Source organism: Chiloscyllium plagiosum, unplaced genomic scaffold, assembly GCF_037043375.1.
Source record: "Chiloscyllium plagiosum isolate Xiang-an unplaced genomic scaffold, Cpla_swu_hap1 HiC_scaffold_17, whole genome shotgun sequence".
NCBI lineage: Eukaryota > Metazoa > Chordata > Chondrichthyes > Orectolobiformes > Hemiscylliidae > Chiloscyllium > Chiloscyllium plagiosum.
Window position 1 is genome coordinate 32421159 of NW_028270155.1, and position 19658 is coordinate 32440816.

A 19658-nucleotide genomic window follows, 5' to 3' on the forward strand; every position below is an offset into this window, starting at 1 on the left:
TGTGGGCTGAAGTTTACAGTTACCATAGGATTTATATTTAGAAACAATTAATTGGAGACAGAATTTAGAACAAATACAGAATACTGGGAACGAGGCAACAAGACCTTCCAAACTTTGTCAAAGTTTTCAAACCTTACTGCAATTTTAATATGAAGCTTAGTAATTAGTCTTCATGGAGGCTTGAATTGGCTTAATAATGTATATGGATGTGCCAATGTCATGCATTAACAGCATACATTTCTTTACAGATTAAGGTAAGCAACATGGATGTAGTCCTCATTATATATAGAATATTGGCGTTGTTTCTCAAGAATAATTTGAAAATTACTTAAATCACAAGTTTTCATAAATTGCTCAACATCAGAAAATGTTTCACAGCAATAATTTATTAAATATTCAAAAAATAAATTGGCAAAACAGTAAAAAATAAAAAAAATCAGGAACTTGTGTTATTAAAATAAAATTGGGAGTTTTAAATATCTAGAACTTAATTGTTTGTTGACCAATACGGAGTGTAAAGAGGATAAGAGGGTAAGGCTATCAGAAGCAAGTAATCTATGACTGAGCTAACTCGTAGTAAAGACAAGTAAAAGCACAATGAGGAGATCCAAGGTAAAGTATCTTTTCAAACCATCTTGGTAGACAATGACTGATTCAGGTTTCACTTTGGACCTTGTGCTTCAGACTCTTCCTCATCATCCTCATACATCTCTCCTTCTTCATCTGCTGTGGCATCTTGGTACTGTTGGTATTCAGATACAAGATCATTCATGTTACTTTCTGCTTCAGTAAACTCCATCTCATCCATACCCTCACCAGTGTACCAGTGCAAGAATGCCTTCCTGCGGAACATAGCTGTGAACTGTTCAGAGATGCGTTTGAAAAGCTCCTGGATAGCAGTGCTGTTTCCAATGAAAGTGGAGGACATCTTAAGTCCACGGGGTGGGATATCACAAACAGCCACCTTAACATTGTTGGGGATCCATTCCACAAAGTAGCTGCTGTTCTTGCTCTGGATAGCCAACATTTGCTCATCAACTTCCTTCATGGACATCTTGCCTCTGAAGACAGTGGCTACTGTCAGGTACCTACCATGACGAGGATCACAAGCTGCCATCATATTTTTGGCATCAAACATCTGCTGGGTGAGTTCTGGGACAGTCAAAGCTCTGTACTGCTGGCTTCCTCGGGCTGTCAGTGGAGCAAATCCTGGCATAAAGAAGTGTAGGCGTGGGAAAGGTACCATATTCACTGCAAGCTTCCTCAGATCGGCATTAAGCTGCCCAGGAAACCTCAGGGAAGTGGTGACCCCACTCATGGTAGCAGATACCAAGTGGTTAAGGTCTCCATAGGTGGGTGTTGCAAGTTTGAGGGTCCTGAAGCAGATATCGTAGAGCGCTTCATTATCTATGCAGTAAGTTTCATCTGTGTTTTCTACAAGCTGGTGGATTGAGAGGGTAGCATTGTATGGTTCTACCACTGTGTCAGAAACTTTTGGAGAAGGAACAACGCTGAAAGTGTTCATAATTCTGTCAGGGTATTCCTCACGAACTTTGCTAATAAGGAGGGTTCCCATGCCAGACCCTGTGCCTCCACCCAGGGAATGAGTAAGTTGAAAGCCTTGCAGACAGTCGCAATTTTCACATTCTTTCCTTACTACATCAAGGACTGAATCCACCAACTCTGCACCTTCTGTGTAATGGCCCTTTGCCCAGTTGTTTCCAGCTCCACTTTGTCCTATGATTAAAAAGGATGTCAAACACATGTAAACATTAAAACAGATGATAAACAGTGAGCATGCAAGGTGTAAGCAAGTGTACAAATAGCTACTAGTATGGAGTAGACTTTCTATTGAGGTAAAAGGTCTTTCCACATAATCAATTTAATTTGATTTTTGTGATTTGACTTCTTACTCTGGTGGCTATATTAGAAGCTTATCTATATCAGCACATAACCAACAAAATGTAGTTATTGCCAGCAATCAACTAAGACAATATCAAAGTTATCTTTTTATTGTTGTGATTATATGAAACTTTCAATCAACTCACTTTGCCCAGATCAGACAACGGTGAGTTTATAGAGACAAAGATGCACTTCAAAATTAATAAGCACATTTATAATTAAAGTTAAGATCTGTAAGATGGTTAGTCCCCTTGGATGATGCCTATAGAAAGTCCAACACATGTGTAATTTCCCCATGAACAGTTACGGGCCAGGTTGCCTACTGGCTGCCATCAGATACAGTCCATGCCTGATGAGACTTAAAGGTGACTGAAGTAGTGGACAGGAGAATATCTTTGGAAGTTATTCATGATTTCAAGAAGGCATGCAATAAAGTGTCTCATAAGAGACTTATCCAAAACTAAAGCTCATGGAATTGAAAACCAATTATTGACCTGGATAGGAAATTGGCTGAGTGGAAGGAGACACGACAGTGATAATGGGTAGATATTCCATCTGGTAACATGTAACTAGTGATGCCCCGAAACAATCCCTGTTGGAGCCTCAACTATTTATAGTATTGATTAATGACTTAGATGTTGACATAGAAAGCTGCAAATCTAAATTTGGCATGAATCAAAAATGACTGGCAATGTATACAATGTAGATGCAAGTATAATACTAAAAAGTGATATGGATAAAGTGAACAGACAACTGTAGTAAATGGAAACTGGAGGTCATTCATGCTGAATCAAAACAATGAAGTCTAAAGTAATACGGCAGTCACAATATATATAGTACTATCTCATCATAAACAGGTGCAGAAAATATCAAAAGGCTGATGTGTTGCTTACTTATCTAGAGAACTAGAATAAAATAAAAGTGGGTAGGAATTATGTTTCAGTTATCTAAGCCCTGGTTGGATTAACTCTGACGTACCGTGAGCAGTTATAGATAACCTGTCTTGGGAAAGATGCATTAGCCTTGCAGATTGATCTGAGAGCTTACCAGAAGAATACTTGGCCTTAATGTTTTAGTTTTATGATGTGGGTCTTGCAATAATGCTGGCTCAGTCATCACATCCCGAACTGCCCTTGAACTGAAGGGCCTGTTAGACCATTTCAGGGGGCAGTTAAGTCTCAATGCTGTGCATGTGAGTCACACATAGGGAAGACCATGTAAAGATATCAAAATTTCCTTCCCTAATAGGTACTAGCGAAATGGGTGGGTTTTTAATGACAATCATCAGTGTTTAGTAACTGAGAATGAACTAGAGTTGGGAAGTATGACTAACAATTAGTAGACACATTCCTAATGTAAAACTTGAAACAGTTCCATTAATTGTGAATTACATAAAGGTGGGTAATCTTATGAATAAAGTTCATTGTGAAGGAAGGGTGGTGGGTAAGGGGATGGTGACTGGCGAAAGAATGGAATAATACTCAAACAAAAGAAACAAGGTGACATTTGAGTTAGCCATGGACAAAAAGCATTATTTCAGAGACACCATAAATGCACAATGAGTTAAGTTGAATTCCATTTCATATACAGACATTGGGAATTATAAAGTGAGAAATAACAGATGGGTAGGTGATAGCATAGTGGTAATGTCATTAGACTCACCATGACAGACAGTGAAATTTGAAATCAACAGAAATCTGGAATAGAACTGACCTAATAGAAACACGTAACAAGTGTCAATTGTCATAAAAACCTATCTGGTTCACTAACATCCTTTTGGGAAGTAAATGTGCCATCTTTACCCAGTCCAGTCTACATGGCACAAGACCCACAGCAATGTGGTTGACACTTAATTTGTCTGGACAATTAAGGATGTGCAATAAATGCTGGTCTAGCCAGCAACACTTACATCCCATGAACAAGTTTTAAAAAGGTGGGTAGAAATTTATCCAAATGCAGTTTGTTCAACTATTTGACTGGCATACGGTCAAAAGCTTCTTACCCGTTGCAAAGCCTGAATTTCTGATTACTTGTTCTAGCATCAACTGTTCACAAGTCATTTGAGCTGCGGAAACTGTTGGGTGGGGATGAAAAGTGTGGTTGTGGGGGTGTGGAGAAATCACAACTGCTGTGGTACTTGCAGTTATTACACCTGACCTTCAAGGGGAAAAAAGTTGGTTCCAAAAACTTAACTTGAAAATCTTTAAGATTTGTCCTTGGGAAATTAATTTATACATAGGATGGTGGTGGTGGTGGGACAAGGAAGAGAAGAACCATTAGATTCCTGAAAATCCACAATCTAGACACTATTGAGCATTTCAATATCCCCCAGATGCTGGGCAAAGAAATGGTCATTGTTGCTCTGGTTTTCCAACTAGCATGCAGAGGATCAAATGGCCGATTTCTAACATGACATAAGCAATCAGATTATTTAATGGTTGGTGTTTTTTGTAAAATTCTAATTTTATCCAATATTTTTCATTTTTTCTGTTTTGGGGATGATGTCTACATACCAAAGATAAAATTGTCTGGTCTGAAAAGATGTCCGAAGGGCCCTGATCGGACGCTATCCATTGTGCCTGGTTCCAGATCCACTAAAATGGCTCTGGGTACATATTTAAGAGCTGCAAAAAGAACAAAATCACAATAATCAATATATCTGCTTTTACATTTGTCGAAAGGAAATTTGGTACAACTATGGAGTTATTCAAATACATCTACAGAATCCATCTACCAGGCCCACTGTCAAGGAAAGGCTGCCAGCATTCTCAAAGATCCATCCCACCCTGGAAATGTTTTTCTACAACCTCTACCATCGGGGAAAAGGTACAGAATCCTGAACACACGCACCAGCCGGTTTCGAAACAGTTTCTACCCTATTGTTGTTAGAATACTGAATGGGGCTGAAAATGTGTTGCTGGAAAAGCGCAGGTCAGGGCAGCATCCAAGGAACAGGAAAATCGATGTTTCGGGCATAAGCCCTTCTTATTCCTGAAGAAGGGCTTATGCCCGAAACGTCGATTCTCCTGTTCCTTGGATGCTGCCTGACCTGCTGCGCTTTTCCAGCAACACCTTTTCAGCTCTGATCTCCAGCATCTGCAGTCCTCAGTTTCTCCTCGAAGAATACTGAATGGACCCAGTTTTAATATTCGCCTGTACCTGTGTTTTTGTTTTTGTTGCTGTTTACCTATTATTTACTGATCTATGCTACTTAACTCTGATCTGCCTTATTGTTTGCACGACAAAGCTTTTCACTATGCCTCGGTACATGTGACAATAAATTCAATTCAATATATTCATTCTGAAAATCACAAACTTTCACCCACATTGCCCAGGCATCATTGTTATGATGACTTCACAACATGATTTCCTGCTTTAGCAAATCTTTTTCCCATTCCATGAGTGAGATATCCCAGGAGTTCAACTGCTCTCAATGCCAAATTTGAGATATTCCACTTTTTGTATTATTGACAAACTGCGATGCATGTCTAATAGGACACCAGAAAGAGTTAAAAGCATCAAATCCAGAGTAGCAATTAGTAACGTTAAGTTTCTGCTTCAAACATTTCAAAAGTTAAAAGTTAAGTTTCAAATATAATCTGTATTTGTTTATTCTGTACTTTAATATTCACATAGCTGAATTCCAATTAACAAAACACATTAAACAACACTAAGAGTTTAGAGTAAATATTGGTTTTGCCTACAACTAAGTTGTCCAGGAATACTACATAATTTGTGGCTCACCTTTCCCCCCACCCAGATTTCAGCAAAAACATATTTAGCTTTATTAAATAATGCACCTAATTCTGAAATGCAGTTTTTGCTTGACATGGTTCATAATGATCATTGGCATTATGTAGCACTATTACTTACAAGATGCTTCATTGTAGTAGACACTAATTCGCTCCACTTGCAAGTCTGAGTCACCCACATAATTTCCACTGGGGTCAATTCCATGCTCATCACTGATGACCTCCCAAAACTGAAAATAATGGAAGGAAGATCAAGAAATAGAAGATACCCAACCAACCAGATTAATTATTAATTAAGCTTATACCAGGAAGGTAACAGAATAGCTGCCTCAATCAATGTATGGATTTTAATAATGTGACAAAATGATGGATGCAGGTCAATTACTGGCTTCAACCCAACTAGATAGAATTGCTTTTATTCACTTCCATTTCCACGTCCTTATTTATTTCTACTTAAATGTAGTCAGGTCGGTTTAAAGAAAAAAAAAATCATAGCTTTGCCTTAGCTGAGATCCAAAAAGGATATATACATTTCAACATCCATACAGTATAAATGCTGTTTTCACTTTACTCTGGTATTTCTTGAAAATTATTCTGGAGAGTACAACACAAAAGCCTTCAACTAATTTGTTTTTTTCCAGTAATACATAAAATCAATTCCCTTTGTCAACTACGTAAACTGGGTATCTAATTTCCAAAGATTTAAGAATAAAAACTATTAAAAATGCTCAAGTTGTTCTTCGTCTCTGTGGTAATGATAGCCTGAATAAACTGTCTGCTGACTCGCAGTAATTACCTTAACATCAAAAACAGCAGGGATAGGGACAGCAAGCAAAACTAATTACATGGTGCTTTACACTATGATTTATATATTCTTTGTATTCAAAATTAACAGAATATTTTTAGTGAACAATGTCTTTTTAGCATCAATTGCATTTAGTGATATGGCAGGTCACCAACTGTATTAAATGCATAGCGAAAAAAGGCTTTCAGTTATGACATCTTTGTAACTTGAATTTTTTCTTAAGCATAATACATTGAAAAACTGTAAAATATCTAACAGTAGGTTGTATTGTATACATTCCTGAGATAATTTAAAAAAATACAACTTAGACAAAGCTGAATTTCAGTGAAGATACACATTTCTCCTCTAAAGAAATAGTCATGTGAAAAGCCATTATATTCTCATTATCTTAAAGTCATCACTATTTAGTTACAATTCATCATTGCTTTTTAAAAGCAGCATGTAAATTAGTTGAAAAGAGAGCACAGTCACTTCCATTATTAACAGCCGGATTTACCAAATGAATTGTATTTTGTGATTTTCATGAACAAAGCTGGTGAAGTTTATTTTGTTTCTTTAAAGAAGATCACTGCAGCAATACACAGAATTCACCTGTAAAATTATTTTACTTATTCAGAAAAATGGATTATTATTTGCAATGCACTCAAATTTGCACTCTTAAGAGTCACTTCAATCAGCACCTGACCATGGTGCTGAAAGTGCCAACATTAACTTATGGTACATTTTACCCCCAGCTAATTTTTAGAGATTAATTTGGTTGCTTGAGTGGACAAAGTAGCTTTAATGTTTTTCTGCATCTCCTGGGGGTATAGTTAATGGAGTAGGAGCCCTCAGCTGTCCAATAAATTTGAATTTCCATTTTGTCTCATTCATCATAAGCTCACCTATATTTGAACACCAGCTGGCAGACGCAGTGCCGATTTAATTTCTTCCTCTGTGCACTCCAGAGAGTAAATTAGATACAATCTGACTCCTCCAGGTTCTATTATTCATCTCAGACCCACATGTCTCAAATTTTTAAGAGATTCATGTTTAATGTTTCTAAAAGTTACCACGTGCATATTTAAAACATGACTTTAGCCAATAAGTAGCATATATTACAATTTCTAAAAGGATGACATTGTTAAAGATACGGTTAGAAGTATATTGTCCATTCACCTTGATCAATGATCTGATGTAGCTAAACTGAGGAAATGAAGTTTCCCCTTTCTACGTGCTGTCGGGTTAATATGAATCCTGTTTCTAGTAGACCATAAACAGCTTCCTGAAACATGATTCAAATTATCTCAGATGCCCAGAACTTATTAGCATGCTTGATCTTGGAAGAAAAATGTCACACTAAGGATCTTCTCTTTCTGTTTGCCCAAAACATTAGGACATTAAGTCTATAGTAAGCCAAAGCTGTACTGATGAGGGAGTATCTGATGCTGATGCATGATCACAAAAACAGAACACAATGTTATACTTGAAAATTCAACAGACACATCAGGGTCCAAACAAAGTTTCAGCCCTGACTGCTATTTGTTTTGTTATTTGAGATGTGGATTGCATTTTTTTGTTTTAATTCAGATTTTCAATGTTGTATTTGTTCTTTGATATTCATGTTAATCTGAGAAAAGTGAGATTTTTACTGATACATTATGCCTCGCTATGATGTAATATCACAGCCTGTTCATAGATGCTATTAGAACAACAACTGCAATGATATGGCTGGTATTATCGACTTGAATGGATTATTTTTCTAAAGTTGTGTTCTCAAGTCTCTAAAATGGAGGTCTGAGAGCAACAACTACCCAATTTCATAGGTTTACTAAATTAAAATATCTATTTGTTTGGCCAATCTCTGAGGTTTATTAAGATCCTGGCTTTTTTGGACCACTGACTGAGAATGATTCAATTCTTCTCCCTCTAAAGAAAAAGCTCCTCAGAATGCTGGCTGCAAAGAACGGAAAATAATTCTTTAGTAGGACATCTGGATTGTAGTAACGCATCTCCTTGGTTGCATCAAACCCAGCCACACCCATGTTCAAGCCTGAATCTTTCTTGATGGAGAGATTAGTGAAAAAGCCACCTCCAGGCAAGCATTGAAATCCCTGGGTATTGTGATCCCACCCACGTAACCCATCTGAGTGCTACACTGGTAGGTATCCCCAGAAGTGGATTTAGACACAAATGACCTTGTGCCAGCTCTTGTGGATTGGGCTACTCACCAGAATCAATCTTTAACTCTTCAAATATTGCAATCACATCTGTCTTTACCTTGGATGAATCAGCATCTAAGTATTCATGATATGCTGCCAATAATTGTTGTTTCACATTTAAACAACCATTTTAATAATCCTTCAGGATCATTAATAAACCCAAAGCTTCTAATCCTGTACCCCAATGAGCTATGATTTTTCCTGAGCACATGAATTACCCTCTGCAGCAATCAGGTTTCACTCCACTTGTGTTTAGTCTGATTCCATGTTTTGATTAAACTTGTTTCATTTGGTAACAGGAGAGATTCTATGTATAATTTTACTTACTGTCTGGTAGTCAATCTTTAAAATGGATAAAGTGGCTACATGACAGAACAATTTAAAAATTGGAACAATTTGTAAATTGGTCCATCCGGTGCACTTTTACCGCATACTATCGTTAAGTATTTGTTTAGAGATCTTTTAAATTTAAAAAATTTGAACAGATTCTCTATGTGAATGGAAGCGGAGATGACAATGACCCATTACAAGGTTATTCACGTTAGAGATAGGACCGTTAACATGACTTCGATGACAACTCTGAAAGAAGGCTCTTTGTCTCCCCATTATTGGTACCACGGCTCCACCCCGACGGTGCTGGTTTCCTTGCAGAGCCAGGGGTTTGCTGGGGCTGTCCTCGGACGGTGCGGCACGGAGGAGCTAATCCCTTTCTCCGCTCGTATCTGCAGTCTCGGGCGTGGCTGTCTGCAGAGCCCACGTCTCTGCCGAAAGCAGCCCACAGGCACAGATTCCAGAACAAACCTGCAAATGTCACAATGTAACAAAAGAACGACGAAACCCCAGCTCAGATAACGGCAAGCTGGGAAACGCAATTGTAAATCTCTAGGCTGACTCATGAAACGTAAGAAATGGGAAAATCATAACAGAACTAATTATATTTGGCAATAGAAATAATTACATTTAACGCGGAACAAAAGAAGCTTATTTGTAGAACTATGCTATTATTTACCAGAACCAAAACAGTATTCCACATTAGCTCCATATTAAATTATGGAATTTAGTTTTTACAAAACAATGAAATTTAAGCTTTATTTCAAATTTGCTAATATTCTTTAATGTCCTACCCTTTGTCATAACCACACAAATACTTCGATATTAAGCAGAATTTACCTTGGCACCAATCTGGTTGCCACATTGGCCAGCCTGGATGTGGACAATCTCTCTCATCCTCTTGCTGTTGTGTTTTTTTTTGCCTCCTTACCGTGACTGGATTAACAACTCAACGCCGCTGCTTCTGGATGGGGAAAGGCGTTGGAATGGTGCTGTCCACGCTTTTATAGAATTGCCTTGCACCAGCTGATCAGTGCCCCCCAGGAGGGCGGGGACAGAGCCGGGTGACGTCAGTCTCCCGGGAGACTGGGCTCAGCAGCCAATCAGGATGGCGGGGATACTGCAACATCCCTGCACTGCTCGAGTCGCCTCCCACGAAATGCATCACCTCTGCTGCAAATACTACTGCCCTGTCCGATTGTGTGCGCCATATTGGGGCAAAATGATGTGTAACTATGCATTTACCACAGCATCAGGTCGTTAGCAATGCTGGAGAAGCAGGCCTTTGTCAGCATTGTTAATGCGTTGCAAAATTCTACTTTAAAATTAGGTTAGATTTGTGTTGCCTTTCAAAGATGCATACAGTGCAATACAGGAAAGTGTTTCAGAGAGAATTTAAAATGCAGATGCCAAAGCGAAGTACTGCGAATCCCGGGAACCTGAAAGAAAAACAGTAAATGCTAGAAATATTCAGCAGGTCAGGCAACTTTTGTGGAAAGAGATACAGAATTAACAGTTGGGTTCTGTGACCTTTCATCAGGACTCAAAGATCGGGACAGGAGGGATTAAATGGTCTTAACGTGGAAGGAAAGAAGCAAAATCGTTTCCAGAGGATACGTGAATGGCAGTATAGCTGGTGTTGGAAATGAATAAGAGAAAAATAAAACAGCAGAGTGAAAAACAGTGAAAGCTGAGGTAATGATCCAAAAGTGTCCACTCAAGTATTGAGGTCAGAAAGCAGCGAAGTGCCTTATTGAAGGATGTATAGTTCCGTTAGCTTACATTGAGGTCCTCTGGAATAGGGCATGGAGATCAATGTGAGAGTAAGGTAGATAATTCAAATAACAGGTAACGGGAACCTCGGACTCATGCTTATGAATTGAGCAGAGGTATTCGGCAAAACACACTTTTTCCACATTTGGACTCTGCAGTGTAGTGGGAATCACATTGTGAGTGATATATACAGTATACTAAATGCAGAGTAGCATCAGTAAATTGCTATCTCATTTGGAGAATTTACGGCTGTGGATGGTGAGAAGGAAGGAGATAAAAAGGACAGGTATTGCATTTCCTACAATAGAATGGAAAGGGGTTGACTGAGGAATGGATCACAGTGTTGTGGAGGAAATAGTCAGTCCAAAATGCTGCAAGAATTGCAGCTGGAGTTTGTGGAAATGGTGGACAATGATTCATTTCTTTTGCATGAATGATGGTGTCACTGAAAAGACATTTGTTGTCCATCTCTTGAACTAAATGACTTACTAGGACATTTCAGAAAACAGTTCAGAATTAAATACATTGTTGTGGATTTAGAGTCACACGTAGATCAGACTAGGTAATGATAGTGGATTTCGTTCTCTGAAGGACATTAGTGAACCAGATGGGTTTTTACATTAATAGTTGCATGGTCCCCATTAGACTGGAGTTTAATTCTGGGATTTAAATTCCATCTGTCACGATGGAATTCAAACCTATGTGTAGAAATCCTCCCCTGATGCTCTGAAATGCCTGTCTAATGAAATTACCACTACACCACCATCTGATTACATAGGCTTATGGGGTGTTGGGGTAGAAGGGGAGAATGAAGGAAACTTTTTGATGGATCTGGGTGGTGGGGTATAGGGGGGAGAAAACAAATGCATAAAATGAAAAAATAAGATCAAATGCTGAAATATCACAGAGATGCGAGATCATAATTTGGGGAAAAGGGAAGACAAATTGGATGCATTAATCTGGAAGACTGCATCATCCATTCAGGTGTGACAGAAATAGATAAACTAAGAATGGGATGGAGTCCTTACAGTAGGTAGAGTGTGAGGAAATGTACTCTTGATAGATGTTGGAGTCAATGAGCTTCTAATGAATGTTACTTGATGCTTATCATTGGAAATGGAAGCAGAAAAGTCCAACATGGGAAAGGAAGACAGGGAGATGAAGAGAGAAGAGCATTGATTGAAAGTAAGGTTGATTAAATTTGAGAGTCAGAAGCAGCACTGATAAAGTTATCACCATTTTTTACATGGTGTAGTAACATCTATTCTGTGCTAACCATGAGCTGATTGGCTGGGTGCTTAAGAACTGAAATAATATCATAATCACATAGCACCAGTTAAAGCTAGTCAGCACTGCTTACAGCTAGATAGTGTCTCTCTTAAAAGGCAGATAAATTGTAGCTGAAGTGATGCCAGTAGTTATTTCTAAGCTGAATCTAACCTGGGAAAACAAGCCAATAATATAAGGTGGGAGAGAGTGAGCTCCAAGCTTTTCTGACATTGCACTGAAGGCTTTATTGGAGAATATTCACAGGAGAAGAGATGTTTCATATATAGAGAGGGCCAGGAGGTCCTCCAAACACAGTCAGAAAGCTGTGAAAACTGATAGTCTTCAAGATCTATTGATATCCTTTTAGTCAAGCCTTGAGGACCTTAATGCAGTTCTACAGCAAATTCAGTGTTATTATACAAGTGGTCAAGGTTAGTGAATGCAGCTTCAAATGCCATATCTCAAATTATACCATTAACTTTACACATTGCTCAATGCACTCCTGATATATTCTACACTGCACCATCATAGTTTAGCACAACAATATGCCTCATACCCATATTTCACTGGCTGCACATACTGCCAGCTATTTAATCAAGACAATGACATCAGCCAAAAAGATTGCAGAAGACTCAGGCACACCTCTCCTGCAAGACAGGTGGACAATTAGAAGTAGTGGATCATAACTGAGGGGGTCAGATGCACCTTTACATAACCCCTATAATGGAGATAAAGCTGGCCGTTATTGGGAAGCCCATTGGTGAGGCAGTGCCCATTTTGGCACTAATGGCATCAGAGATGCCTGCATCTGCATACTTAATTCTGCATCTTACTCTCCACCTTCCTCATTCCACACTCTGTTCTGAATTACAAGTTACTGGTGGTGCAAGTACGCATCTCTTGCCTTTCCTCTGAGCCTGCACCAGAATCTTATCTCTTTTTTTCTATTTGGATAACCAAGAAATGCAAACCGATTTTGCATTTCTTGATACGTATTTGAAGGACAATGTGCAGATTTGTGTGGAAAGGGTTGGGAAATAGGAGTAATAGGTAACACTTTCAGAAGCCAGCATGATAAATTGACTAGCCTTCTTTTGTGCAGCATCATTCTGCAATTCTGAAAAAGAAAACACTGTCCAATTAATTTCATAATCACAGCCGCTAGCTTAGATACTGCCACAGCTTGTAATTTAGAGAGAAATATAGAGGCGTGATAAGTATTTGGTATGACAGTGGGAACAAGTGGGCTGTAACCATGGCAAGGCAAGGTACAAAGACAGGGGGAGGTGTTGTCCCAGTGGTATTATTGCTGGACTGTTAATCCAGCGACCCAGATAATGTTCTGGAGATCCAGGTTCAAATCCCACCATGGTAGATGAATTTGGGTGGCACGGTGGCTCAGAGCACCAGGGTCCCAGGTTCTATTCTGGCCTCGGGCAACCGTCTGTGTGGAGTTTGCACATTCTCCCAGTGTCTGCGTGGGTTTCCTCCAGGTGCTCTGGTTTCTTCCCATAGTTCAAAGATGTGCAGGTCTAATCACATTGTTGTTGGCAGACAAAACACCTTTGACATCACTAACTGGATGGGTTTCCTCCGGATCCTCTGGTTTCCTCCCACAGTTCAAAGATGTGCGGGTCAGGTGAATTGGCCATGCTAAATTGCCCGTAGTGTTAGGTGCATTAGTCAGAGGGAAATGGGTCTGGGTGGGTTATTCTTCTGAGCCGAAATGTGCTGCTGGAAAAGCGCAGCAGGCCAGGCAGCATCCAGGGAACAGGAGAATCAACGCTTCGGGCATAAGCCCTTCTTCAGGAATTCTGAGGGTCAGTGTGGACTTGTTGGGCTGAAGGGCCTGTTTCCACAGTGCAGGGAATCTAATCTAATCAAAACTCTGGAATTAAGAGACTAATGATGACCATAAATCCATTGTCGATCATTAGAAAGACCCATCTGGTTCACTAACGTCCTTTATGATAGCAAACTGCCATCCTTACTCAATCTGGCCTACTCATGACTCCAGACCCACAACAATGTGGTTAACTCTTAACTACTTTCTAGGCAATTAGGGATGGGTATTAAATGCTGCCCAGTCAGCAACATCCTCATCCCATGAATGAATAAAAACCCAGCTTGCGAGACGATATGTGGATTCAGATGAACATAGGAACTAGAAGCAGGAGTGGGCCATTAAGTTCCTAGAGCTTTTTCCATCATTCAGTAAGAAGTGATTGAACTGGTTCTGGTCTCAACTTGACTTTCTTCCCTACTTCCCATAACCCTTGATTCCCTTGTCCATCAAAATTCTATGTAACTCAACATTGAATAAATTCAAAAATCCAGGTCACACTATTTTCTGGGGAAGAGAATTCTGCACACAAATAATCATTTCAGAGAAAGCTTTTCTTCTCATCTCGATCTTAAAAGAGGGACGGCTCATTCTTAAACAACATTCTGTTGCAGCATAAAAAGACAAAGACTTCCACCAAAAGTCTTAGTGCTGCAGTGGATGCTCTGAAATACAAGGTAAAATTCAGTTCAGTACAGAACCAATTTGAGCCAACTTGGTGAAATTTCTTGTTACAACTTTAACAATGACTTGACAGATAGCCTGCAGCAAACTCTTGGCAAGATTCTACAAAAGAGAATCTACAAGCAAGGCAAAAAACATTCAGACTACAGCAAATGAATAAGTATCAGGCTCAATGAGTAATATTAAAAATTCTGGTGGGCAAAGGAAACATTTTTATAAGAACAGTGCAGTTGTAGATTGAAATTACTGTTCAGAGTGAATGTTTCCACCACAGTGGGTGGACATCACTAAGTAAAGCCACATCAAAGGAAATCAAGGACCCGAGACATCATTTAAATAGAAATTATAGCATCAGGATCAAAACAATGTCAGAATTAAAGCAATATTGGGGCAACTTAGAATTCTAAACAAACAGTCTAAAAAAAAGCAGACTATTTAGGCTACAATGAAAATGGAAAATTCATGGTTGTAATCAGTGAATGTGAGAAGAATTTATTAATGCTGCAGAAACTGGGATTTATTCAGAGATGCCATTAAAGTGAATGGGAATGTTTATTAATTTTGAAAGGCAAAAATCATTATTAGAAGTGCATGAATAGGGTATATCATCTAGGGAAAACTTAAGCAAATAAGATTCATATTTAAGGTACAGACAGCAGGATTTAGTTGGTAAAGCTGTTAAAGAGGACAGGAATCCTTACTTAAGCTGTGAAAGGCAGAGAGTTTTCCAATGTTTTTTGCAAAAGAGGCAGAAAACCTCAATCTTAGATGCAGAGAGTGGGAAACCTCAATTTTTTTTGCCACAGAAGTGGGAAACCTTAATTTTTCTGGGAAAAACACGGAGTTCCTCCAACAAGCAGTATAGGGAAGCAGCATAACTCTCTTCCAATTAAGCCATTAAGACAAGGACAATGCAACAACATTGCTGTACAGCAAATTTCAAAACCTTCCAGGCAAAGAAAATACAACAGCATTGATGTTATACGATTAAAAGCTTTAAAGCAAGAAAAAGTAAGTGGCATTCAAATATGAAAGGCCTTGAACTAAGAAAAATAAATAATCACACTAAAAAAAATTGGGAAGAGAAATAGTATTGTCAGGCAGATTTAATTTCAAAGATTGGGTGGAATTAGATTAGATTAGATTAGATTACTTACAGTGTGGAAACAGGCCCTTCGGCCCTACAAGGCCACACCGACCCGCCAAAGCGCAACCCACCCATACCCCTACATTTACCCCTTACCTAACACTACAGGCAATTTAGCATGGCCAATTGACCTGATCTGCACATCTTTGGACTGTGAGAGGAAATCAGAGCACCCGGAGGAAACCCACGCAGACACGGGGAGAATGTGCAAACTCCACACAGTCAGTTGCCTAATCACAGAATCACTATCTGTCTAGTCATTGTTAAAGTTGGTAACAAGAAATTTCTCCAAGTTGGCTCAAATTGGTTCTGTACTGAGCTGAATTTTACCTTGTATTTCAGAGCATCCACTGCAGCACTAAGACTTCTGGTGGAAGTCTTTGTCTTTTTATGCTGCAACAGAATGTTGTTTAAGAATGAGCTGTCTCCCTTTTAAGATCGAGATGAGAAAAAAGCTTTCTCTGAAAGGATTATTTGTGTGCAGAATTTTCTTCCCCAGAAAATAGTGTGACCTGGATTTTTTAATAGATCACAGAATTTGATACCTTGAAGAAAATAATTCTTAAGATTAGGAATTGCTTACAAAGTAATTGCTAAATCAAAAGCTAAACAAATTATATTTCTGAATTGGACGGCTCTTTTGATGCAGTGGTGGTGTTCCTACGTCAAGCCCTACTATAGTTATGTATCATATGTCTCAATAGATTGGTTAGAAATACTTATTCAATTGAGACTACAACTAGCCAAGGCATAAAATAAGGCACAAGGTTGAATAAGCTCTACAAGGTTTTGACAATTACAGCAATGTTTTATTAACTGGCACCTATGGGACCAACAGTTTCTGGGTTGATCAAATATTCTGGTTCATCAAGACTCGTAGAGGCATACAGCATGGAAACAAACCCTTTGCTCCAAACAGTCCATGCTGAATATAATCCCAAACTAAACTAGTCCCAACTGCCTGCTCCTGGCCCATATCCCTCCAAACCTTCCCTATTCATGTATCTATACAAATGTCCTTTAAACAATGTTATTGTACCACCACTTCCTCAGGAGGTTCATGCCAAACGTGAACCACACTAACTTGTAAAAAAAAATTCCCCCATGTCTTTTTTAAATCTCTCCTTTCACCTTGAAAATATGCCCCTAATCTTGAAATCCCCCATCCTAGGGAAAAGAAAACTACCATTCCCTCTACCCCTACCTTTCATTATTAATCAATATAAAAACATACACTAAATAATAGAAACGTAATGCCGGGGTATAGACATCATTGTTATATTTTGTTTACAGCGTAAGTCACAAATAATAATGCAGCCGAAACGATGCTTACCAGCACAGAGCCTTCTTACTCACACCCTCAACTGACTACTCGGACTTTGCAGAGATCACAATATTACAATAAACTTCCGATATTTGAGGAAGATAACTTATGCCAGTTTATCAAGAATGCTGGTTAAAACAAAGTTTGTTTGTACTTTAATCAGAGAACAAAAACATTATATGGGATTCCATGTATAATTTCATGAATAATCTCTACAGATAAATGGAAGAATATGACTGTGGAGCATTGAAATCAGATGTCATAAGAGATAGGATTGTTGGAATTACTGATGAATCTTTGATTTATTGCAGTCAAAATAAGATTTTTCTTTGGAGAAAGCCATTCAGATGGTGTTTGAAGCAAAAATCAGAAAGAACCACAGAAGATCAATTTGTGAGGAGATCAATTTTATCAATCCCACAGATGTGAAACTACATTGATGAGATGGTATCAATCTCTACATTAAAAGAATACTGTATGCAACTCTGCAATACCAGGAGTGCCAGATAGTTGAGAAGGAACACCCTAAACTGTTGACAGGATTAATAAAACTCAACACTGAATACAGCTTTGCACAAAAGTAAAATGCCAAGCTAATTGGCACCCAGATGCTAGGTCATCCAGGATGATTCCACATCCTTTGAGGAACTTATCAGAATGGGTGTAATTTCCCTCATGACAAAACCAAGAAATGGTGAGGGTTTGGGAATAGTTACTATACTCAATTCTAATGGGTCCTTCAAAATTTTGTGTTGACCTTATGCAATTGAACAAGATGGTGACGACAGTATGTGTGCAATAAATGAGAGGTTAGCCAAATTTTTGATGGGTTTTTATGATAAATGACAATGGTTTCACCCTTACCAATAGACTAACTTTTATTTCCAAATATTTTAATTGAATTCATATTTCATCATCTGCCTTGGTGGGATTAAAACCGCTGTCCCAGAACATTAGCCTGGGTCTCTGGATCAGTGACAATTTCATTGTGTCACTGCTTCCACATAATTACTATCATGTAATAAAATACATCCCTGACCATTTTAAGCTAAATGGCCTTGTAGACCCAGCCAAAGAGGAGTATGGTGGCAGCAATTGACCCAATTGACATCACATGTTCATGTGACTTAGTGTCAGTAGCAGTCATCTGAAGATTCGATCTAGCTGCACCATTAATGACATCACCCTCCAAGGCTTTCTGTGGTCTCCTTTGTGAAAGTCAGCAGTCTGAGTGCATTGTGCTAATCAACCTGTTTAGCTCCTATTCATTAGTAGAGTATGTTTGAACCCTGAAAATTTTATGCAATTCCAAATTGATGTACTTTGAATACATTTATGCTTGGATTTCTTGTGGCAAGCTGTGTCATCTATGCCATCTCAGAATCTAAAGGATTGGAATGGGACAATGCAGCAGTTGTAGGCAGAATATTATTTGTCACATGACAAATACTCTTGTCTTTGTCTGCATTTCAAAATGCCATACTTATTTAGATTTTGAAAACCCTTGGTCAGTTTTTTTGCAGCTATTCAACATTTTTCTTGAACTTTCTTAAAATCTGCTCTATTTGTTCAGTTCAGTTGCACCTGCCACCAATATATGTGCAAAAGATATTGCATATTGATTTCTGCTTCTCATTGAAAAACTGCATCTGTTAAATATTATAAGGTTAACTTGACCTTGTGGAGAACAATCCCAATGCTGCTGATACAATTAATACTTAAACATATCCTGAATTTGAAAGATCAACATTTGTTCTTATCTTAGATTGCAAGAGAACCCATTTATTTGATTTTGCAACAATGGGCAGTGCAAAGCCAGGTGTAAAACTAACCAATTTTCAGAAGATCAAATATGTAAGAAGATGATAATGCCATATTTGAAAGAGCTGAGCTTATAAAACCCATGTATTCGCACTGTGAAATCTGAACCAGTCAAGTTAAAAATAAGATGGGGAATGAAGACATGATACAACCCCCAGCCATCAACCTTGTAGGGTATTAGAAGATTTGCTTGCCAGTCTAACATAGAATCAGATGACCATCCTAAACTGTAGACATCGACACAAAAATAAAACAGCCTTCACATAAGCAATAAATATGCTTAAAATTAAAATTGCTTTATCAAGTACCAATAAAGGATTTAAAACTGAGGAATGTATTAGAGAAATTGGAAGAGAATTGAGAGTGCTGGCATAATGGTTTCACAGAAAGAGTAACAACATGTGGAATAAATGACCAAGAAAAGCTATTGACGAAGGTAAAATACACACACTGTGCAGAGATTCAGGAAGCGGGTACAATTACAACATTTAAAAGACATTTGGATAGATACATGAATAGGAAAGATTTGGAGGGATATGGTCTAGGCGCAGGCAGGTGGGACTAGCTTAGTTTAGGATTATTTTGGCCGTGGACTAGTTGGACCGAAGGGTCTGTTTCCATGTTATATAACACTATGACACTATGACTAAGCCACCTAATGGCTAGATTATTTGGGGTCTCATGGAAAATGCAAGGAAGTAGTGAAGAAGAAATATCAGGTGCGAGACTGGGAGTGCAGTGTGTCCAGAGTCTTCTGCAACCACTGGCAATTTTAGTTCACCAGATACTAAGCCAGTGGAGGCACCT

General features: G+C 38.6%; 1 protein-coding gene across 1 annotated transcript; it reads right to left on the reverse strand.

The window, feature by feature from the left end:
• Positions 1-366: 366 nt before the first annotated feature.
• LOC122558329 (tubulin beta-3 chain) lies at positions 367-9963 on the reverse strand. The gene is made up of 4 exons (XM_043706777.2): positions 9831-9963; positions 5776-5884; positions 4416-4526; positions 367-1737 (listed from the first exon to the last, which is right to left on the reverse strand). The coding sequence occupies exons 1-4, from the start codon at positions 9885-9887 to the stop codon at positions 662-664; spliced, it is 1353 nt and encodes a 450-aa protein (XP_043562712.1). The 5' UTR covers positions 9888-9963; the 3' UTR covers positions 367-661.
• Between the last annotated feature and the right edge of the window lie 9695 nt (positions 9964-19658).

Bases quoted from the DNA above. Each gene is read 5' to 3' on its own strand.
- LOC122558329 (XM_043706777.2), bottom strand. From the start codon at position 9,887: ATGAGAGAGATTGTCCACATCCAGGCTGGCCAATGTGGCAACCAGATT. The intron at 5,885-9,830 runs GTAAATTCTGCT...CATTATTTTCAG, and splicing joins GCAACCAGATTGGTGCCAAG to TTTTGGGAGGTCATCAGTGA. The intron at 1,738-4,415 runs GTATGTAGACAT...TTTTAATCATAG, and splicing joins ACCAGACAATTTTATCTTTG to GACAAAGTGGAGCTGGAAAC.